The 24,121-nt window shown below is 35.2% G+C and overlaps 1 protein-coding gene across 2 annotated transcripts in view; it reads left to right on the plus strand.

The window, feature by feature from the left end:
* LOC129253146 (clathrin interactor 1) overlaps positions 1 to 20,150 on the plus strand; it is a 35,568-nt gene extending 15,418 nt beyond the window's left edge. The window contains exons 6-7 of one of the 2 annotated variants that reach the window (XM_054891411.1): positions 10 to 755; positions 19,006 to 20,150. In XM_054891411.1, the coding sequence (XP_054747386.1) occupies positions 10 to 755; positions 19,006 to 19,652 (1,393 nt within the window). In that variant the 3' untranslated portion in view covers positions 19,653 to 20,150. Of the gene's footprint in view, positions 1 to 9; positions 756 to 1,088; positions 3,968 to 19,005 lie in introns of those variants that run through there. The other variant, XM_054891409.1, reaches the window with a different exon arrangement.
* The last annotated feature ends 3,971 nt before the right edge of the window (positions 20,151 to 24,121 follow it).

Consider the following 24,121-nt stretch of genomic DNA (forward strand, 5'->3'; position numbering starts at 1 on the left):
ATTTTACAGGAGAGCGTATCGCTATAATGATCGATCGAGTCCCGCTGAAATCGGCACTGACGCTAAGCCGAATTCCATTAGCATGAATATACGTCCCAAATCTGCGTCAAGCAGCACTGCATCTAGCATCACAAAGCAAACAGCGGCGAAGCCGCCTGTTGGTTCCAAAAAAATCGACATGGGAGCTGCAGCAAACTTTGGTAAGATGTCGCCTTCTGCAGCTGGTATTCATTCGCCTACGCATCGGGATACACCAATCGGTGGTGGAGATGATTTGATTGGTGGCAGTGGCGTGGGCAGTGGGGCATCAGTTCTTAATAACAACCTTTCAAGTGTACAACAACAAAGCAATAGCAACAATAATAACAATACCTTAATTGATGATATCTTCAAAACGTGCGCGGCGCCAAATGATAAAACTTTGACTAGTGCTGCTCTTGCGGCCGACGATTTCGACGACTTTAATCCGCGTGCAATAGAAGCAAAGCAATCACAGGAGTTTGGTGATTTCTCCTCGGCCTTTGGTAGTGGTGCCGTGCCGGAACCGCCTTCGGCGAATATTGCGGCAGCCTCCACCGATGAATTTGCGGACTTTTCAGCATTCCAAGGAAGTGCAACTTCAAACAGTCTAAGCGGAATAGATAACAATTTGCTAACGACGGCAGCTCCAACTAACGAATCGTTTGATTTGTTTAGAGCCACCGATCTTTTGGCTGGCCTGGGTGACTTGTCCATTCATCAAAGCATGCCAATGGGTAAGTGTCGATTTACATTTTCGTAATATGTAGTGTAAGCGCACATATAAGTATTGCTGAATAAGTGGAGAAATTTAAATATTTTTCTAAGATATTTTTAAAAAGTTGTACGTGCATGACAATTGATATGCTAAACATCTTAGATTCTCAAGTTGAAAATGTAAAGTAATGTATTGTAATTCAACTCTTGATCAACTGAAAATACAATATTGAGAATAGTAGAAATGTAAAGTAAAAAGAAAATCGCATACGTTTTGTATCTACTCGTACATACCTTTTGCAATTTTGCGGAGACAATTTCCAATTGGATGCACACGTTCTTCTCCATTTCAGCCGAGGACGGCAATGAAGATACGCACACAGTTCAACCGATACCCGCCAATATTAGAAATGCATTAAAACAGGCAATTTCCACTTTGCGCTCCATACCGAAAGTAGCATGCGCAACAGATGCAGCAAATATTACAAAAACAATTGAGCACTTATACGATATTGGTGTATTACCCGGATATTGTACAGCGGAGAAACTGGTTGGACTGGACAAGGATGCCATGGACTGGTCACAGATCGCCGCGTATGAGTTTGCAGAAGTCTTGGCAAGTTTAACGAAACTATTCAACGGCGAATGGCCCAGCGTTGAACCAACAGACGGTGATGTCCAAGTTTTGAATCTATTGAAAAATGACTACAATTTCGCCTTCATATATGAAACATTCCACGCGCTCAACAAACATTTAGTGAACACATCTGGCGACGTGTGCACCACCACAGTTGCTGTTCTAACTCAGCTCTTGAATGACACGCAATTGTTGCCCTTAGCAATTTTGCATATTTGTCGCGAAAAAGCAGCGCTGATGCAGAAATTCAAATCGGAAGTACAAATATTGCCAGTACAACCTTTGGAAGAGTTCAACGCTGACGTTGCAGAATTTTTACAAATTATTATAGCACTACCAAATTGCGTTGCTAATAAGTTGGGATCTGGGTTGCCAGATATATTTGTGCCAAGAAATTATATGCATATCCTACTCTTGCATTTTCTTCGTGCTTTTAACTTCGTTTTGAAATGTGAGGATGTTTCGTGCTTTAACTTGGAATTCTGTAGTTGTTTATTAAGCCGAATCATCACTAATTTTTGTAATTCTGATCAGGCTGATAAGAAGTTTTACGAGTTCTTAAAAATTATTGATGAGTTTGCCAAGTTGCCAGCAGCACGGCAAATTATACGAAATATTTTCAATTTGTTGGATGCGAATGCTGCACATAAAGCAGCTTTGGCTATGTTGGTTTCTGCCCCAGATGTCGATGTGTATCGTTTACTTGGCAATGCAGTCACCGATTCCGACATCTGGCGCATTTGTTTCACCCAGAAATTGACGCTTCAACGAGCTCCAGATGCCGATCAAGCATTGTGTGCCTTAATTCGATATATAGCGCTGAACAATCAGCAGCTCATGCAGCAACTTTTCAACCAACTACTCGATGTGTGGTCTAAGCGCAGTGCTTTACAGAAGCTAACTGACAAGGAGCATTTGCGCATTTCCAAATTACTTATTATAACAGCCAAAGAATTGTACATCGATCGAAAAGGCAGCAATCCGCTTCAGTTGGATAGCAATGAGTGCAAACATAAACTCCATGAAGCTTTGCGCTTCCATCTCGAATGTACAGATACAGTGCAACGCCACATTGGCATGAAAGTAGTGGAGTTAATATTCAATTTCATGGAAGACCCACAAACAGAGGAGGAGAATCGTTTGCGTTTCGAATATGAGGATGTTTTAAAGTTGCCACGTGGCAGTTTAATTACGGAGCTCGACAATATAGCTAGCAGCTACCAGAAGCCGCAGAAGTCCGATGCACTTCACGCAGATTTTAATATGAATAGATTGACCAAATTGTTAGAAGTCTTCACAGAAGATGCCCACAAAGGCGCTACTGCTGCAGTTGAAAGCTCCAAAGATGTTTCGTCGAGCATTTCTGTATCATCGAAACAACCTGCACAGAGTATTGAAAGCTCAGCGCCCACAATGGAACTAGATTCAGATGATGATGAAGAAGAATACAAACCTTACGATATGTCTAACGACACGTCAATTACAACTGAGAAACGTCCGAAGTTTCTACTAGATTTGCTCCACACTTTGAGCACAAAAACAGACAATTACGAAGTGTTTGAAGCTGCCATGTCCACTGCCGAACAGCTGATACGCACACAATTACCACACCAGGATGAGCGCCTCGCTGTCGACCTGTTGCGTCTCTTCGTGCCACTCGAAATGCAGTACTACTTTGAGGATTTCGAACGCACGAAATTCAAATGTGGCGTAGCTATTTGTGTTTCTCTGCCCGGACCCTCGGCCAAATATCTATGTCAGGAGTTTCATACTGACAATTCATGTTATAATGCCAATCTGCGCATTCTCATGCTTCAAATATTGGCCGCAGCTGCTAAAGAACTTTCAGGCATCGCCCCCGAAACAGAAAGTACCACCGAAAAAACGCCTATCCCAATGCCGGCAAAGCATCCGCGTAAATTCCATTTTGAAAATGAACACTCCTCAAGGTTACTGGCAGCACAACGTATAGTGCGACAACGTCTTAAGGAGAAAACTAAACGATTTCATGGACGCCAAAAAGTGGTCGACTCGAAATTGGCAAAAACGAATCGTTTCCATACCGTCGCAGGCACATTTTTCTTTTCGCTTGTACGCGGCCCACGCACACAACAGATGCTGTATGTGAAGCCAGATCGCATTGCGCATGATATCGATACATTGCTGTTGGTGAACTACCTACATACACTAACCGTATTCGTGTTTAGCGCGCAGAATTGTCCTCTCCTGCCAGCAATCGCACACGAGGTTTTTGACTTGTGCGCGTTCGTGCGCTTCAGCGCCGAAGCTCGTGTGCGACAGGTCACGCTCGAACTAATTGGTGCAACGCTGGTGACTACGCCCGTGCATGTGCTGTTGACACAGTTTGGTGAGCGTGTTGCAGAAATACAACAATGGCTGGAGGACTTCATCAAATCACCCCTATTTGGTGGCGAAACGTCAGAAGAGTGTCGTGATATCGCTAATCAAATTCTGGGCACCTGCTACAAACTTTATTCCACACAGCAATTAGAATGAAGCGATTTTGGTTTCAATTGTTAACAATCTATTCTTATAAGTTAAGTTGCAAAAGTAAATCAGACGAATAAAATTCGAATAAATGTAAAAAACTATAAAAGACATTTTCATTTTTCCATAATATGGATTAAGTAATTAAAATATTCCATTCCTAGGTGTTCACCCAACAACTTCACTCCGTATGATAAAACGCATATTTTTTGGTCGAAAATAGTTTTCGTTTAGCAGTTTGTAATAAGTGGCACCGAAAGTGTATACTAAACATGTCGGCATTGGCAGTATGACCAAATGATTAAACAAAAAAACATCTAATACTGTGTTCAGACACGCACCCTAATTGCGCAATTATGAAATTTAGGTAATTCAGGTTTTAATTGAGCTCAATTTGTCGTATTCTTGTATAATAATTAATAAATTATGCATTTAGTACTTAATTCCACATAAATTGTTTCAGGTTCCCCATGCAACCTCCCTGCAAGGCGAATCTATTAGAGGTGGTGTTGGTAAATGATTTGTTTTTTTCTTTCGCTGTGTCCATGTGGCTGTCAGCACAGAATAAAACATGGCGAATTAATCTTTTGTTTTCTCCTTTTCCACTTGGCCGTGACAATTAAACGTACAAAACATTGTTGTTGGTCTAGTGCCACCACCTTTACTAAATGCGCTTTGCCTCTCTGTGAATATTTTTCAATAAAAAAACGAAGCGTCATGAAAACAAAAAAGTGGAAGCAAGTGGAAGCAAAATTTCTCTTCATTTTCACAAGCAAAAAGAAAACATTTCCCGCGATCAAATGTTAATTGAGTTAGCTTAATTGGGTATGTGTGTGAACACCAATTCCATTGCTCATTTAAAAACTTAATTGGCTTCAATGGTGTCATGTTCCAAACAGCAAATGTTGTGAAAAATGCATCCACATATTTATTATTACTACCAAAACAGAAGTTTTATATCCCATAGAAATGATCCGAACCCTTTCAATGATAATTGATATTGATATTGAACTGGATAAACCAAGAAAACGTGCTAATTAATAGAATTTGAAGAGTGAAGGCCAGAAACCCCATTCGACAGGAAATTTGTGTTTGCTAAGACAATAAAGTTGGGCATCTGTATAGTATATACTTAGCCTTGCCATAAATTCTGTGACAAATTTTACAATGCATACGGCGAGAACAAATTCGCAGAAAAAACTTCCGTTATTTTTGCTTTTGCTTTTTTTTACACTCAGTTTCGTGGCAAATTTCCCCTTTTAAGGAATGGAGTGGAGAGCTAAGGAAAATCGCATTGCAGTGGTTGATTGCAAGTGAGATTTACGGATTGCTGAAAAAAATTAATATTGTTAATATTAATATGTTTGTTTATCGCACGATCAATTGTTTTTCTCAAACGTCCTCGCGTGATTGGAGAAATAAATCGCAGAAATCCCCTTAGAAAGCAAACAATCATGTCCAGGGAAATAAATGTATCGGCCAGATCCATGTCAAGACCAATTAGAGATGATCTCCATATGACAGCCTTCTGCCACTCAACTGGTCATCTTTTGACAACGAGCTTAAAGAAAATTAGACTCGACAGACAGCGGTCATGAAAATATTCTTTTCACAGATGAGAAAATGTTCACTGTTGAAGAAGTTTTTAATAATTAAAACGACAAAATCTATGGTAAAACTTCTAAAGATGCAAAAAATCTTGTTCCAAGGGTTCAATATTCCCGGGTTCATAGCTGCAGAAAATCGGCCGTCTGGAAGTCCAGATCTGGATGCATTGGACTACAGTTTTAGGTTAGAATTGGAGAGCATGGCCTATCGAAGACCTCGCAGAAATTTGGGGAGTCTCAAACAATCTTTGGCTCGAACATTGACGTCGTGGAAAACGTGCGTCCTGCAATAGCTGAATGGCCTAATCGTTTGAAGGCTTGTGCAAAAGCAAATGGTGACCATTTCGAACGAAAATTTTAAATTTTTTTGATTAATATTTATATATGATTAAATAACTAACTTCATTAAAAAAATTATTATAATTTCATATCTTTAACGAACTTAACTTGTAACTTGAACTTGAACTTATGGCAGGACTTAGTATACATATATAGAGTTAGACAAGATATGCTCTGTGGTTTATCATCTTCCAGGCAGAATCTACGCTCTGCCTAATTCCCAATGTGAATTTTCGAGAGATAGTAATTTAAGTAATAGTGGCGTGTCACTTGACAATACGATTCTGGATCGTGAAAAATCTGCTGCGGGTTCCCTCCTAGCGAGTTCACCAGCAATTGCATTACCTTTTATTCCAGAGTGCCTCGGATCCCAGCAAAGTACAATTTTATTTGTTATACTAAGTTGGTTTAGGTTGTTAACACATACGTACACTAGTTTCGATTTCTCATACTGAGAAACTTGACTGTCGGAATATATATATAGCTATGTGTGGACCCGGATTTATAAATAGCCACCCATCTATAACAAGCCCAATATGAGTGAGGTACTTCAATTTTTAGATGTCTTAACGCCTTAATATATGGGAAATGGGTGTGGCTTTTGCCATTTAATAATTTTAAAAATTATCCTTTGCAAGATTAGCGTGTACCAAATTTGGTATAGTTGTATAAGGTGGCGTAAGAGATATATACATTTACATGGGCCTTAGCGCGACCCAATTTATAAATAGTAGGAGTTCTCCCTTTGTGATCATATTATTCTTCTCGCTTCTTGTAACGATTTAGGTTTCTCTTTCATGCTAATCTGTCGATAAATTTTCGTGCTGTCACAAATGGCTTTAAAATCTATTTTTTATTCAATTTTTGTTTTTTTTTTTTATATTTATACTAGCGTACCCTCGCCCGCTTCGCTAGACGATAAATTCAATGATTTGCTGAAAGAGAATAAAATTAATACGAAACAAAGCAAATTCTTTGATACAATTTCATTCGAACTTTATTGTAACACTTTTTGGTAGACAACGTTTTTGGTTTTTTCATCTTTCGCGTGAATAATGACGATGGTTTGCCAACTCGTGAGCAAGCTACATACAATTGTCCATGAGAAAAAATTGGGTATTCTAAATTAATACCGCACATTTGTAGAGACTGTCCTTGCGCCTTATTAATTGTCATAGCGAAGGCAAGGCGAATAGGGAACTGCAAACGTTTGAAATCGAATGGTAAATCCGCCGGAATCAGTGGAATTCAGGGTATCAAAACGTCCTCTCCTTTGTACTTTCCTTTCAAAATTGTTGCTTCGATAACCTTACCCATTAGCTTCTTCACAGCGAGTCTGGTACCGTTGCAAAGTCGGGGCACATTACTATTGCGCAGCATAATAATCGGTGCTCCAATTTTTAATCGTAAAATATGAGGTGGTAGACCTGGCAAATCGAGTGAGTTTAAGAATTCAGTTGGATAATTTACGACCTCATCTTGATCAGTAATAGTGTCCATTGACTTATATGCAACTATGTCACCAGGTATTTGATCCAAAATAGCTGCATTTATATCATTGACGTCCTTATTTTTCCCAGCTAAAATTGCTCTTTCGCTGAGCCAATCATGGTTTTTGTAATGTTGAACTATGTTTGGAAATACACGCTGTATCAATGCCTCTTTAGACTGTGCAAAAGTGCAGAAATTGTTAGGCAATGTTATCATTCCTGTTGTTTTTGAAAAAAGGTTTATTTTTTTTGGTTAATTAAATATTTTGAAAAAACTATTTTTTTTTTAATTTAACGTTTTTGAGAAAATTTTGTTCTTGAAAAAATTTCATACTTTTGTAAAAGTTTAAATTGATTTGTTAAAAAAGATTTTTTTCCGCTTTGAAAAACACCCCCTCGAAAAAATGAGTTCTCTATTAATAGTGGAATATGAAATGCTTTGAAAACACCATTTTTTTTTTTTAATTTTGTTTGGTTTTCAGAAAATTTTGTTTTGAAAAAATTTCATACCCTTGAAAAAGTTTTATTTTATTTTATTTGTTTAAAATTTTTGAAATTTTTTTTTTGTAATTTTAGAAAAACACCTCTTCGAAGAAATTTCTTTTATCTTTTTGAGGAAAATTTGGTTTTGAAAAAATTTCATGCTTTCGAAATTTTTTTATTTTCCTTTATTTTTTCAAATTTTTGAAAACAATTTTTTTTTATAATTTTCGAAAAACACCCCTTTGAAAAAATGTTTTCTATGTGTCATAGTGGCATTCCATTAACTTTTAGGATTATAGTCAAATACTTACAAATATCTACGCTTTCACAAATAGCAACAATAAACAAATTTCCTCAAAACCAAAAAATTTACTTTTTTTCTAAAAAAATTCTAAACAAACAACGTAATAAATTTAGAATTTTGTGTTCACGAAAAAACAGTATTGTTTTTATTGTATTAACTGAAAACCAAAATGTTGCAAAAAATCAAAACAAAACTAAATTATTTTTTTGTGTTCATTTGGTCCATATGTTCCATAAAAAGTTGATATGGTAAATAATATGCAGGGTCTGATACACGCAAATTTCCATTGACCATTATAGTGACAAAATTATCGATCACCAATTCCAACAGGATTTCAAAATCAGAGTTGGAATGAGTTGTTGTGTGGTGTACTTCTGAAAAAATGGGAAATAAACAAAATAAATCTAAAAATTCGAATTCTAACTTTATCTTGTGTATGTTCTTATTACCTTTGAATTTTTCCAATGAAGCACCATTCATTTTAAATTTTCCAAGAATTTTTTTTATCATTTCGCGTTTCTTTCCTTTTTCATTCGATTCCAACATTTGGTCATAGCCGAAAACATCGTTTGCAAACGCATTCATTTCCATATAGAATTGGTCAAAGAAAGCATTGCTCAATTGAATTGAAACATTATTTTCATAAATACTTAGGACCTTAACTAATGCACCTTGGTACATACCTAACGCAGATATTCATCGCGACCTTGACATCGATACTATTGATGAAACAATACAAAGCGCTAGCAGAAGACACATAAATAGACTATTAACGCATATAAATCCTATGATGAGAAGACTACCAAATAAAGAAAAATCTACCCAAAGTCGGCTTAACCGTCAAACACCAACAGATCTTGCAAAATCCTTGTAATCAATTGTCAACTAATCGTATATGTCATTGTTTGTTAACTACTTGTTTTTAAATAATATGTATACATTTCTTCTAAATGAGCTTGGGGGCATTGGCCCTTCAATATCACTCTCATTCCATCTTTTTGTAAATCAAATTACTTATTGTCTAACGACAGGTGTAATATTTTATGGAAGAAATAAAAAAAAAAACAATTTCATTCGAATCATTTGAAATTTCTGTATACAATAACGAAAAATTCAAAAAAAGTTGTACACATAAAATGAATGTCGATTCGAAACTTACATACTTTAATCTAAGAATCGAGCAAATTTTGTTTTGTACAATATTTTGATTTTTTCTTTTTTTTATATGAAGAAAATATTTAAAAGAAATTTTTGTTTGCTAAAAACCTTCCCCTAGTGGATCCCTATAATATGAAAAAAGAACGAATAAAATTGGCCTCGTATCTTCGCAAAAAAATGCGTACAAACGAACATCATTTCATTTTTATATATATAGATTTTCCAAGATTTGACGCGTTGTGAACATCTGGTCGATTGTAAGAATTTATTTTTCTTAAAAAATAGTTATTTATTCATGAATTCGCAACATGAACGGGTCATGTCAAAGTAATCCAGATATAATTCTTGCAACGCTCGAAGAACTTCTGGTATGCGCTTTTTGTAATGACCTTCAGCTCTACCGATGCGATTCGGTCTCTAACTCCTAAATCGCGTCAAATTTCCTTTTACTCTTTTCATAGCATCAGGAGAAGGGCTTAAGGCCAGGTCCGGCGAATATTGTGGCTGCTGAAGCATGATTATGTATTATTTAATATACAGATGATATTAATAATTTTTTTTCGAATGCAAAATAACGGCAGGCACTTCAAAACACGTCCAGTCTTTATATCTGTAAGAAATAAATCGAGCAAGTAAAATTGGTAAAAACGTGAAAAAATTTTGAGGTTATGTGTCCCAATATAACAAAACAAAATATACGTAGTCCGCGAAATTTGAAGGCACTTGTTTTGAAATGCAAACAACAACGTTTTGCAATTATTGAAATTTACTTTAAAAACCTGTTTTCTATTTTTGAGGTTAGGTTTTCGAAATTATATCAAATGTACTATTCCTTTAATAGCAACAGCAATCATTGACGACCATGTAGCCAACATTGGGATAAATTATTAATACTGTGTTCTGTCTAGGTGTTAAGAAAGGTGGCGAATTCATCTTGTGTTCGACCAGAATACTATAAAAATAAAAATTACGCATGTTGCACGATAATGCGCTGGCTCACCGTTAAACTTTAATAATGGAATTTTCGACCAGAATTTTTAAAATAAAAAAATAAAAATTTAGATTCTTTCAGGTTTCACTAGTTTTATTCAAAATACGGCTTTTAACAATTATATGTAAAAAATGTCTTCATATAAATGTCCACCATGACCACTTCTACAGACTTGTCATATGTGAACTAAAAATTTCAAGACCCGCTCACACATTACCGCATTGGGTTCAGCAATCTCGATCCGAATGTTGTGCTTCAGCTTTGGAATCGTTGTTGGCTTATTCACATAGACTTTACTCTTCAAAAAACGCCAAAAAATTTTGAAAATAAAGACCATCTATGTCTATTCCTTCAAGTTCAGGCAGCACAAAAATCTACAACCAGTTGTCTATAGCGATGTCCAATAACAGTAACAGCTCTTTCATTTTCATCTTTGAAGAAAAACGGATCAATTATAATAATTATTCCATCAATACAAAAACCACACCAAACAAGACATTTTAGTGGTTGTAATGATTTTTCTGAAATTACGCGTGGGTTTTCTTCCCCCCAGATGTGGTAATTTTGTTTGTTGACAAAACCATCCAGTGTGAAATGAGCTTCATCACTAAAGAGGATTTTGCTTGAAAAATCGGCATCATGTCCAAAGAACTAATTCATGAAATTCCTGCGACCATTTCCATATTAAGTTTTAAAAATATTATCGCGTTGTACCGTGTAAGTATCCATGGTTAGAATTGTGTCTATTTGAAAAAATGTCAGAGATGGCATTAAAAATGTACCGTTTAGGAATTATTCACTACTGACATCTAGGCGCAAATTTTGGAAGACCCTTCAGTTTCTAAAGTTTTTGTCTAGAGCAATCATTTTGATGACGGTCTGATTGATTGCGATTTCACACTGAAGGAGCGCAGCGAAATTCATTTATCAGATACAGCAACATAAGGCAATAACCTTTTGCTTATATCTGACATCAGAAGAGGATGAAGATACGTCATTTGTGTAAAATAAATCGCTTCATGGTATTTGTAGAGCGCTTGGTATAAAATAACTCTTCGTCATCCAAAATGAACGATTTTTCTCTGTAGTTGTGGACATCCACCGACACTGAGTTTGAACCGCTCGAATTTGCTCCTTTGTTTGCTTTGAAGACCGCTGCTTCGTTCCTACCTTAATATTTTAATATTGAGCTATTTCAATGCTCACATGTTTTCGATTTTTTAGTTTTTAAAAATGGATTTGAATTGGCACCAATCACTTTATATTAAATTTTGCGTTAAAAATGGATTCAATAATGCGAAAACATTAGAAATATTGGGAAACTTTTTCGATAATGATAATCTAAAGAAAACAGCCCTAGTGGCAGGCCGCCGACATCGCAAACTGATGAAACATCAATAAAGTGAAAGAAAAGTTGATCAATTAACCCTTGCAGAGCAAATTAACCCCTCAGTTAGCTGGCAGAGGACTTGAACATACCTTATGGATCCATTCAGGACATTATAGTTAATTATTTGGGTTTGCGCCGAATTGCTGCAAAGTTGCGATAATGCACCGTTGCACAGTGCCATCATCTGTGTATTTTTGACCCGGAACGGAACGAATACCATCCAACATTCAACAACCATCGAATTCACCTGATGTGGCTCCCTGCTATTTTTTTCTGTTTGATCGAGTCAAAAAAGGAATGGAAGTAATGGAAAATTAATAGATTCGCCAAAAGCGCTGACATCCTACATGATGTCTACTTCAGGTATTCATAGAGGTCGGTATCCATCTGGTATCGCTAGGGACCAAAAGGTCTATGCGCGGCTTATTGCCAACCAGGCTAACCTAACCTAACCTAATGGAAAATCAAAGACAGCTCTGATAGCTATACCGAAAATAGAGTTCCAGATATGTTTCGAAAGCTAAATCAAACGCTGACATAAGTGCGTTGCAGTTGATGGGGAGTACTTTCAAGGCGATATTAGGTCCCTTTTTTCGCCAAGACTTAGCAAGAGGCGAATAGATGAAGCAAATGAACATATTCCGGCAACGCGGGAAGAGAGCTGCCTTAAATTACATGTGCTGGTAAGGCGGTGCGGCCTAATGAGCTATCGCCATACTCGCTAGCGGCGAATCTTACTCGATACCTTTGTTGTTGCTTTCGCATGCAAATTTTTCATCAAGTTAAGCGAGCATTGAGATACCGAGCCGGGGAATGTCGAATAGAAGAAGGCTAACTTTTGAGGAATATGTTTGCATTTTGAATTTTCTGAATATATTCCGCGAACTTTTCGATCAAGTTGGCTTTTTGTTATTTGTAGTCATAGAAATAGGTTTTCTTGCAAAACTCGGTTGCTTTTCTACTTTTAAAGTACGCAAAAAAGTTTAAATAGTAATTTTTGTCACACCTTCCGCACTAAAATGGGTACATGTAAATTTTTTATCTGTATCTAAGTTCTGTTGATAAATGCGTAAAATACGGTCCGGAGATGTTGCTGCTTTGAAGACATTTTCGAGAATATTGTAACGGGTATGTTGGTACGATTCGTGGAAAAAAAGATAATGCATTAAATTATTTGGCTAAGCACTGCCTACGTAATTGAGCAAAGCATGCTCAGTAGTACAAAGTAGTGCATATTTTTAGTTATAACACGTTACACACACAAATATATTATTTGTATTAGAGAATTGAATTACAACTTCAATCAGGAAATATTAAAATGTATTTATGTAAAAACTTTCACCCACACAACGGCGTTCAATCGTTTTTGTAATTATCTCAAGTATAACTTTATGCAATATAACTGTACATACTAACTGTTTACATACCTACTACATATTATATATTATATACATACTATACATATATTAAATAATTTATTTTGATTGTATTTTCTTTTTTTTTTTGTGAATTTCGCTTAACAAATATTTTGGATTTTTCCGTTCGACGCATTTGCATTGCGAATTATTGACTATTATTTGATTTAATCGCAACCTAATAAAACAAAAATGAAAATTTACAAATTAAAGCATTTCTCAACATACCCGGCATTGTACCACCGCGGACGCATTAGGTAAAGCAAACAAAGAAATCAAAAGTAAATTGGATGTTTAACGCTTTGCTTGCTTGTATTTCCTGAAACGCTCACAACTATCGCAGCTTTTAGGCTTAAATCGTTCGTTCTAACTATTTTCGTCTTCCACACTTCGTGCCTTTATACAAATATGCTTGCACACACACACATTCAATGTTCACAAATTTTTTACCTATTATTTGATTACTTTTTTGAATACTTAAAAGCTTTGCTTTTTTATTTCTTTGCACTTTATTTTTACCTATAAAAGTAAAAAAAAAAAGTTTTCCTTTTGTAAAACTGTTTACTTTTCTGCACATATACTCGTACTATAAGTACATTTGTAGGTACGATCATATTTTTTTCGCACATAATTTTGTATTGGGTATCCCCTTAAGACCGTCCATTTTGAATTAAGTCCTGATTTTCTGGGTAGAAAACTTTTTTTTTGTCCGAACCTAAGACCATTTTTTTACATTTTTTGTTATATTTTCGGTACTTACAATTGGATTTTAAAGTATTATACCTATATCGATGTTTTAGTCGAAAAAAAAATTTCGAAGTGACAGGCAAAAATAAAGGTTGGCAAAAAAGTCTTGCGGTATTTTTATTGAATTTTCTTTGTTCATAAAATTGGTTATAATAATGCGATCTAAGTCAAATATGCGCCGTTTTGTTCGATGACGAGTTCCCAACGAGATGCCAACTTTATAACGCCCCTCTTATAGAAGCTCGCTTCCCTATTGTCAAAAAACTCGGAGAGCCAATTTTCACAGGACTCTCTTGTGGACAACTTCCGACTACCAAGCTCGTTCGCCATGGACAGAAATAGGTGGTAATAACTTGGTGCGAGATCCGGACTATACGGTGGATGCAAAAGAACCTCCCATCCGAGCTCCCGGATCTTCTGGCGTCACCAAAGATGTGTGTGGCCTGGCGTTGTCCTGATGGAAGACAATTCGGCCTCTGTTGATCAAAGATGGCCTCTTCTGCATGAGTGCTGGGCAGCTTCACCGCTTCGACCACGACCGTTTGCGCTTCACGTTGTCGTAAGTGACCCACTTTTCATCGCCAGTCACCATCCGCTTCAAAAACGGGTCGATTTTGTTGCGATTCAGAAGCGATTCGCATGCATCCATACGGGCAAAAATGTTTTTTTGCGTCAAGTCGTGTGGCACCCATACATTGAGCTTCTTTTTGAATCCAAGCTTCTTCAAATGGTTTATAACGGTTTGATGACTCATGCCCAGCTCTTGGCCGATGCTACGGCTGCTACTATGCCGGTCTCTTTCGATCAATTCAGCGATTTTATCGCAATTTTCGACGACAGGCCTTCCGGACCGTGGCGCATCTTCGATCACCTCTGCACCAGAACGAAAACGTTGAAACCATCGTTGTGCGGTGGAAATGGAAACTGTATCGGGTCCATAAACTGCACAAATTTTATTGGCAGCATGAGATGCATTTTTGCCTTTATCGTAGTAGTACTGTAAAATATGCCGTATTTTCTCTTTATTTTGCTCCATGTTTGCGACGCTATAACTCACGAACGACTAAAAGCAAACAACAATTAATCAAACACGTGTTAGCACGTGAAAAGAGCTTTCCAAAAAGCTCTAGCGTGAACCAATGCGACGAATACAACTAGAACTACGCGCTTGCAAAGATAAGCTTGCGGAAATACCGCAAGACTTTTTTGCCAACCTTTATGTTTGCCTTTTGGGCGTACTGACAACTTTTTTTCTTCTTGTAAGGTATACACTCTATTACACAGCGTTTAGTCAAAGACTTTTTTGCGGACGCTCAATACAAAGGAATTGTAAAATTCAGCTACCGAAACAGTGAGAGTTTTGTGAAAATAGTGCGAAGATGTTGTTATCTTGCACCGAGACGCTGTAGCCTTGCACCATTTTAGCTTGATACCGTTCATTCAACGTGTCTCGAATTATTTGTTGCCGTCTAAATAGTATCATTTTTCAAAAGCCTTTTCTTTATATTTCCAAAATAGTAACAGTGAGCTAAATTTGCACCTGCGGATTTGAAAGCTAGAACGTGGTCATTACAACAATTTTGTATTTCCTTGCAGTAATGTTTGCTTCAAATCAGAGTCGAAACGATGAAAGAGCCCTTTAATTATCCAAAAATTTGTAAATAACTGAATTCACTGAACCATGTCATAAGGCTCTGGTCTCTTTAAGGGGGGACCCTCATTTAGACGGTCGAAAAATGCATCATTTTTGGGAATTTTTTTCTCACGTTTTTTCAAACGTTTTGTAATTCATAAAGTACTTTAATAAATGTCTTGACTGTCTACAAAAATTTTCGGAGAAGAAAAAAAACATTTTAAGTATGGAAATATACACCTCGTCCATGGCACCTCATTCTATCTGTGTACATTCTAGCGCTCTGAATTTTTTTCTGAAATAAAAAAACCAAATTTTTTTTAAAACTTTAGGATAATACCTTCGATGTGACATTTTGATTTAAAAAAAAAATGTCGAAATTGATATTTTTTACCCAGTTTTATGTTAAAAGTGATTTTTCATGCATAAAAATTGACTTTAAAATTACAAAAAAATATGAAAATCTTTTTTTTTAAAAAAACACTTAATGTCACATTGAAAACAATTTAATTATCTTTAAAATGAGCTATTGTAAAGCCTGATTGGTTCAATACAGCGTTCTCAATTGTGTACACAAAATCGAAAAATGATGTTTCGAGAAAAACGCGTTTAAAGTTTTGGATACGGGCGATCAGGCCACCCGTCACGTCCTGTTAAAAATTTTGTCACTCCTTCAAAAATACAGATATCGACTTGAAATTTTGAAAGTATATTCTTAAATAGTTGTAGAATAGATTAAAATTATTTCCAAAAAATCGATTTTTTTGACCCGATAAATGAGGGTCCCCCCTTAAGTTCGCGCACCTTCATTTGCCAATCGTCCAACATCGAGTATTTTATAATAGACACCCCCGAAATTACAAGTTTTACCACTCATTTATTTCTAAATATCAATTTTTTTTAATGAAGTTCATTCTATAACAAATATCATAACAATCCAAGTTTCAAACTTTATATAGGATTTATAAAAATGCAATAGATTTTCATCAAATTTTTTATCAGAATTTTTTAAGAAAATTTGGGTACGCAGTTTTATGGCCCATTCCATTTCTCTGTATACTATGTACAAAGAAAATGTCCTGCATCCATTCATTATATGGAAAAAATGCACAACACCTTCAAAATGATAAAAAAATCAACGAACATTTTGAGCGACTTCAATTTCGTACTTTTTATACTAAAATTTAATGGGTTATAAAACTGCTTAACCAATTTTTGTTTTTTTTTAATTCTGATTAAAAATAAAAAAAAACTCGACAAATTTTCATTAATATGAATCTTGGAGTGATATGGTTTTAGAACGAACTGTCTTTATAAAAAAAAGATTATTTAAATTAAAAAGCAAATAAGTAAGTAGTCCAACTTGTCAATATGTGGAGCCTTTATAATAATTTCGAAATGTATTTTTGACTTTTATCGATTTGGTGCGGTGACCTCAAGTTTGAGCAGAACCTTCGGCGTCAGTTACTCTGATACAACTGCACCGAAATTGAGTAAATCAGTAGTTGATAACTCTAACTGATGGTAAAGAGTTCCGTTACTAATTTTCAGGTTTGTGTATGGCTTTCGTTATGGTTTTTTTCGCTCAAAGAAGCAGTGTTTAATAAGGACACAAAATTTACTTTTTTCGCAGTGAAAATCGGTTGACATCTTTAAGGTTATTATGCTCCGGTCTTGTTTTGTTACCATTTCTTAGGTAGTACTCGGCACAAATTATGTATCCAAATTAGTTTTTGAAGCACTTTTTTACTTAATAAAAAAATTATTTTGCATGATGGAAGACTTTGGGCTTGTTCGAGGCACGTAATAAAAGCGGCAATACTGCTGCACTGATGACAATTTTCAACACTGTTGCAATTGCTCAACTGATACTTTTCTAATGTTCGGCAAACAAAAAATTTTTGATGCCAAATTATTTGTATTCGCGCGCAACATTTGCCGAATTTTTGACACTTCGAACGTGATGCTTTTGATAATGTTGCCAGAATTTTACATCGAACGTGCATTGCACAAATCATGCAACACTGCGGTTGTGATTGAAACTCGAACAAGCCCTTTATTTTGACCTTTACGCTCCATGGCTTGCCTGTTTGCATACTGCAGCTGTCTAGTCACAAGACCAAGTCTAAATATCCTTTGCTCCACATTTATTATCTTGTTGATGCTTTCTCTGTAAACTTGGGCTAGAGTTTGCTGTATCCCAGTATTATTCTGCTATTGTGTTGTTTTTGTAACAGTTCTTGACCGTGTAAGAATTCGGTTCGTTCCGGTAACGTACACCCGACGGTCATCAGGGCGCTGATGATTTTGCTAATCGCGGTTTTATGCTAATATTACTATTTATCTATTATTTTTTGAATCATACAAATTTTATTTATTGAAAGAAAAATTCTCTTAATCCGTATTTTTATAATTTTATTATGCTCCTTCAAATTTAAGACTCACATTTTAGGTTTTTCATAATAAAAATATCGTAACTCGTATCTAGTTATTTTATAAACTCACAAATTTTAATCGTTTTTGGAGCAGTTGGGCAGAGAACAGCAGAATAGCATCGCCACTTGTTTTCACCATCGGCGCTTACCATTTCACTGGCCACCTTCACAGCTATGCCTACACATAAGCAGTTTATTGGGCTGAAATTTGTTTATTCCTAGATTGCGCTGAAAAAAGAAAGTGAATGGAAACCATTTTTTCATTTATCTTCGGAAAAGCGGTACAATCTTTCACAAATTCCAGAGCCGCAAGAGCTCCGTTTCTAAAATATGAATGGCTAAACTATTTGGTGCCAGTTTATCAGCTCCTTTTTTTTAATTGAGTGTTTCGGTTCGCCGGCACCTTTCGGTAAATCCAGCTAACAACACTACGTTGGCGAGCTAACTCCGCACTCAGTGTCTCGGAGCCAATAGCCCTTAAATCGTCCCCTTAGTATAACAATAGCCTATGTGCTCATAGGCTATTATTTTTTTATTAAATTTTTGTATTCTCCATCGTCGATTTTATATGTGGTCAAAATTTTGTCAAATTCTAGTTCCACAAAGTGGGTCAAAACGTCAGTCAAAAAATAATAAATATTTACAGACATAACGAGATTTGAGTGAGAGCTACTGTCGACAAAAAGTTTGAAATTAATTTTCTCAAAACATCAAAAAATGTATAGGCAATTTTAATACTAAGGGGACGAAATAGCCCAAAAATTAATCTTCAATTTTTTTTTATTCATTGCATAATAATAAAGAATAATTACGCTCACTTACATTTTTCGCAAGATTCCGCAACAACATTAAATTTATATTTTTTGCTAGTTTCAAATGATTTATAAAATGCATTTAGTAATATAATTTTTTAAATACTTGCCTTTCCGTTACTTGTTTACGTTCTTTGTTTTTTAATATTTTGTGTTCCTACACAACACAACTTTCACTAACACTTACACACTTATTTATAATCCACATATTGTACATCGATATTGTTTCCAACTGTTTTCACTATCCTTTCGAAAATCACAAAAGTAGAAATTTAATTTCATTCAATCACTGATTTCAATTTCTTCCCCTCTTTTTTCCAGACAATATTCTGCCACCAATTTCAGGCGACAACAACAATTTACTACAACCCATTAGCGCTAACAACATTAATCAGCAGCTGCAACAACAAACACCGGGCGCTGCTACAAATACCAGTACGCCTTCAATGGCCGCACAAAATGTCGGCGCCACTTGGTCCGATAATTTGAAGGCTGGTAATCTGAAAATCGATCTAGATAACTTATTGAACAGCAAATCAAACAAGCTCAACACGCCAGCACTATCGATGAATGCGTTGAAAACACAAAGTCCCACAAAACAGATTGGTAGTGGTAACAACATTAGTAACAACAATGCGCCATTGGCGGTACAAACATCCAGTTTTAATGCATTTGGTGTCGGAGGCATTTCGCCTTTGACTAGTCCCACTTTTGGTGCGCCAGCCGCTGCTGCACAATTATCCGCAGGTCTCCCAACTGCCGCAATGGGCATGCCAGGCGGCGCCTTCTTTTCCGCTACACCACAAAACATTCCACCGCAATCACAACAACCAACGGCAGCTGCAGCTGCAGCAACGCAAATGTTTGCCAATTTTAGTGCAATGAATTTGGCACAGCCACAACAATCAAAAAGCGGGGGCAACAACAATAATCAATTGCAAACGCAAGCCTTCGACATATTCCAATGATATCTAATAGCGTAAAGGAATCACATATTATTTGCTGTATAGTTTTGATATTTGTATGCAGTCTTATTTTTATTTTTATTTTTCGTTTATGTTTTTTTCCAATTATTATGATTATTATGATGACCTACGTGCGCCGATTGTCTGTATTAGGTGAAGTATTGCAGTATTTGACTGTTAATATTTTCTTAATGAAATTTGTAAGCAATTCATTAAATGAAATAAAATGTAAACATTCACATAAGCAATTAGGTACTAAAATTGTTTGTCTATTACATACCTGTGTATTACATACATATATAAGTACATATATTGGATTTACTGAATGTGCTGTTGTCTACTACTTTTTGAGTTTTAATTGTTAATTATTGCAATAAATATGGATGTTATATACATAGGACAGTATTCTATACAATACTACAAAATATTCTATGAAAAATTTGTAATAACATTCGAAAAGTTACATAATATTAAACACAAATTTGTATTTTATGAATAATATGCATTAATTGAATATACGAGGAAGTAAATTTATAAAAAATTGAACTTATATGTATTTAATTTTTTTTTTTTGCGGATGTTTCAAAGCGAATGCGTTATACATTTGTACATACATATCTGTAATTTTATTGAAAAACCAACGTAATTGAATTTAGCAATTTTTAAATTTTAGATCTAGACGCTCGAGCTGATATTTCGCAATAATATTAAAATTTTAATTAACGTTTTGTTTAGATCAGTTCGAAAACTGCAACTGTGAATGATTCTTAGTTTGGATATTCCTTTAAAACCGAGTAATTTGATGTGAGAAAGAGGAAATTCAATTAAAGTTGTTTTGGTAAAAGTCTACAGATATGTAAGTAAAGGACGGCAAGGTTTAACAGATAGTTTTGTATGGCTAATTATTTTTATATGCATATATGTACATAAGGATAGGTGCGTACTATATGTATCGGGCGTTTTTTTAGCTGCATGAGAACTATTGATATGTTGTTGTTATAGCAGGTAGCGGCAGACTAATCTCCTACTCTGCCAGAATGCAAAATAGATTAACGAAACCAAAGCAAGACTGAGTCTTGTCGAGGCCCTATGCTGCCGAATGGAGTGAAGAAAGAAAAAAAATAGCAGCATAAACATACATGTACGTGGATTGCTGCTGGAAGGACAGCCCTTGGTTGGATATAAATCCAGGTCGTTCGGGCAACGTAGAACCAACTGTCGTGAGAACGATAGCTATGACAGCTGAGAATGGCAAACTGTGTTGAGATTTCCGCTCAGTGGGGCTTGGCTATGCTTCCAAATTGTGGAAATTACTTTGAAAAAAAAATAAATAAATGAACCTGTTCGCAATGTTCATAAAACTCTGAGCTGTCGGTCCTTATTTTTTTTTTTTCAAATGAGGAAGGAGCTCCAGCTACGGTCGATGACGAGCGCTATCGAGCCATGCTAACTAAATTTTTGTTTCCCAATATTAATCAGCTAAATATCGACGGCATTTGGTTCCAACAAGATGGCGCACCTTGCCATACAGCGTGCTTAACAATCGGTTTATTGCAATATTCAAGCTAGCATTGACGCCATACAGCCAGATTTATTGGAAAAGGTAGTCAAAAATTGGACTGATCGAATGGATCATGTAACTCGAACCCGCGGCGGACATACACCGGATATGAAAAAGTAAATTCCATGAAATTATCTACCAGATTATAATAAAAAAAAATCATTCCAACAATATTTCTGTTTTGCATATCATTTTAAGTTCTCAATCTCTTAAAAAAACACCCGATACCTATAAGCATAGATTAAAAAAAAACAGAAAACCGTTGCTTTTCATTAATATCTGTGAAAAAACTAATAATACCGAATTAGCTCTTTCTGCCTGACCGAGCCTAAGATTTTGTTAAAAAAAAGTTTAAAGTATTTATGGAAATTTTTTGTTTGTGTTTGTGAAATAGGTACGTACTCTATTTCACAATAAAATTTTAGTAGAAAAATGTGTCTCAAAACTTATCTCTCTCATCGAACCAAACAAGTAAAACAACTACTAGACTCGGCCAAATATAGGTAGGTCTTAAATGACATTCACCCGGCTTTACATCCGGCCAAAGACGTTCACTCCAGCAGCATGCCCCGTACATGTATGGGGAATGTATATGCTGTTACAAGAACAGCATGACCGCTTAAAAACACACTTTCTTTTGTCTTACCCTGTCAAAACAGTTTGTGTCCTCAGCCCAGCGTTATATGAGATCTCCAATTACGACTGTTGTTAGCGCCATTTTAAGTATGGATCTACATAAAAGCTGCTACAATAACAACCAAATTGTAATAATATTGATGACCTCTCCTTGTCCAAATACGTGTAAAGTGTCGAGTCGTTTGCAACTACTATAGAGGGGCGAAAATGGTGGAAACAAATAAGAGTATGCAGTTCGTCTAGTCCAAAGACACTATGTGTATTCAAGCCACTAGAGATATGTAGGAAATTTATATGTATATATATAAATAGTTTTGTGCCGTCTCCGAACAGCGGTTTTTCATTTTGAACATAATGAATATAAAAGAGCTTGCCTGCTTCAAAAAGTCACATGCGTTCGAAGGGCGAAAATATGAACTAAAAATATCAAGTGCAAATTTTTAATTGAATCTTTTTTTCAAACGCTACGGAATGGTTTAAATCGGTATTTTTTTAGCAAAAAGCCTTACAAAGCACTTTTTTTAATTAACTTAATTAAATTAAATTTAAATAAATCGAGTATTTTGGATTTTGTTTAATGCATTTATATAAAAAGAATAAAATATCTACTTCTTTCAAAAAAACAAAAAAAGGTTTTCGTTAGAAAGAAATTTAATTTTAAAACTCGTAAATAACGCCATCTTTTGTACTTCATTGGTCTTGGTATTGATGAATTCCATAGCAAAGACAAGCATGCTACAAAAAGTTTACTAAAATAATGTAATTTTCGTATACTACTTTTTGTAAAATTAAAATCCACGTGATGTAGTTTTTTATTGATAACATTTTACATAACACTCTTACGCATGCGGTTAAGGAAAGGTGTAATTGAATCATTTATATGAATTTCAATTTTTAAATCACCCTTTGATTTTCAAAGTTTGAGTCATGATTCAATTATTAAATCTATTCAATTTTTTTAAAAGTTAATTAGAATGTGTTTTTTATTCGCTTTGAAACAGACCTTCATTAAAGAAAGTATTTAATACATACCAGTGTAAATATATTAGTATCCACTCCGTCCTGATTCCCATTTGAATTTAGTCCACATATGCAGTCATTTCACTCAAAAGCAGCAGCAAAAGATGAAGAACAAAACAAATATAATAAAAACAAAGGTTGTGTACAAAATTTAAGTGTTAATATTTATGTCGCTACGTTGTGTTCTTTTTTCTGTGCTTTTGAAACTAAATAAGTTAAAAGAAATATTATTCAATTAAATTAAAATGTTTACCTAAATACATATTCACATTGTCGTTTGGGATAGGTTGATTGAATTAAAAAAATGATAATTAACAAACAACTGTTATTGCTTGGTTGAAAATATTAAATCTGGCAAATATGCAAGAAAAAGTTTACGGAAAATGTAAGCTATTGAAGTTTAATACAGCTGTAAATTTTAAAACTTATTTGGTCCTAATAAGTAGTTTTTTTATTTTTATTTTTTTCTGCAACAACAAAATGGGTGAAACCCTTTTTTTTATTAATTAGCTTAAAGTTAAATACTTTTTTGGATGGATAAATAAATTTTTGAAATCATAATTTCTTATTTCAAAATTTCAAAGAAAATTTTCGCCTTAAACCAATTTAATTTTACAAAAACAAAAAATGTTTAAAGCAAAGCTTGCTAAAGAAACCATATTTAACTAGAACTGACTATTATTAATGGAACTCAAATTTCATCAATAATTTGCAAAATAATTTAACCGTATTTACATAATCTATAGAACTTACATATTTCATATAATTTGATAGCTTGAGTTTGTGGCACGTACTTGAGCACTTCTTTGTCTATCAAAACTTAATTGCATTGACATGGCAGCCAAAATAAAGTCAGATTTGAAAAGTGAAATTTTTCATATTTTTATTTGTTTCAGCTGCCAAGTATGTACTAAAAGTCGGTCCTTCGCTACCGGAACGACACGGATTTTCATCCGGCTAAGAACTATGACTTGGCAGTATTTCCCAAATATTGATTGCCAATTTTCAAGGCAAATTGAGTACTATAGGTGGCGTCTTCCCAAAACAGTTACTTTATGCCAAACAGTTTGTTTTGACAAGTTTGACGTCAGGTCCTTACCAGTAAAAACAAAAAGAGGAGAAATTACATGTTTGTGAAAATACAGTGAATGGCTTGGCAAGATTTTGTTATTTGTGAGATTTAACACTCCGTTGGGCACCCGGGTCTGACCAGACTTTTCCGACTTTGAACGTGAGTTTAGCATATTTCTATTAT

Source organism: Anastrepha obliqua, chromosome 1, assembly GCF_027943255.1.
Source record: "Anastrepha obliqua isolate idAnaObli1 chromosome 1, idAnaObli1_1.0, whole genome shotgun sequence".
NCBI lineage: Eukaryota > Metazoa > Arthropoda > Insecta > Diptera > Tephritidae > Anastrepha > Anastrepha obliqua.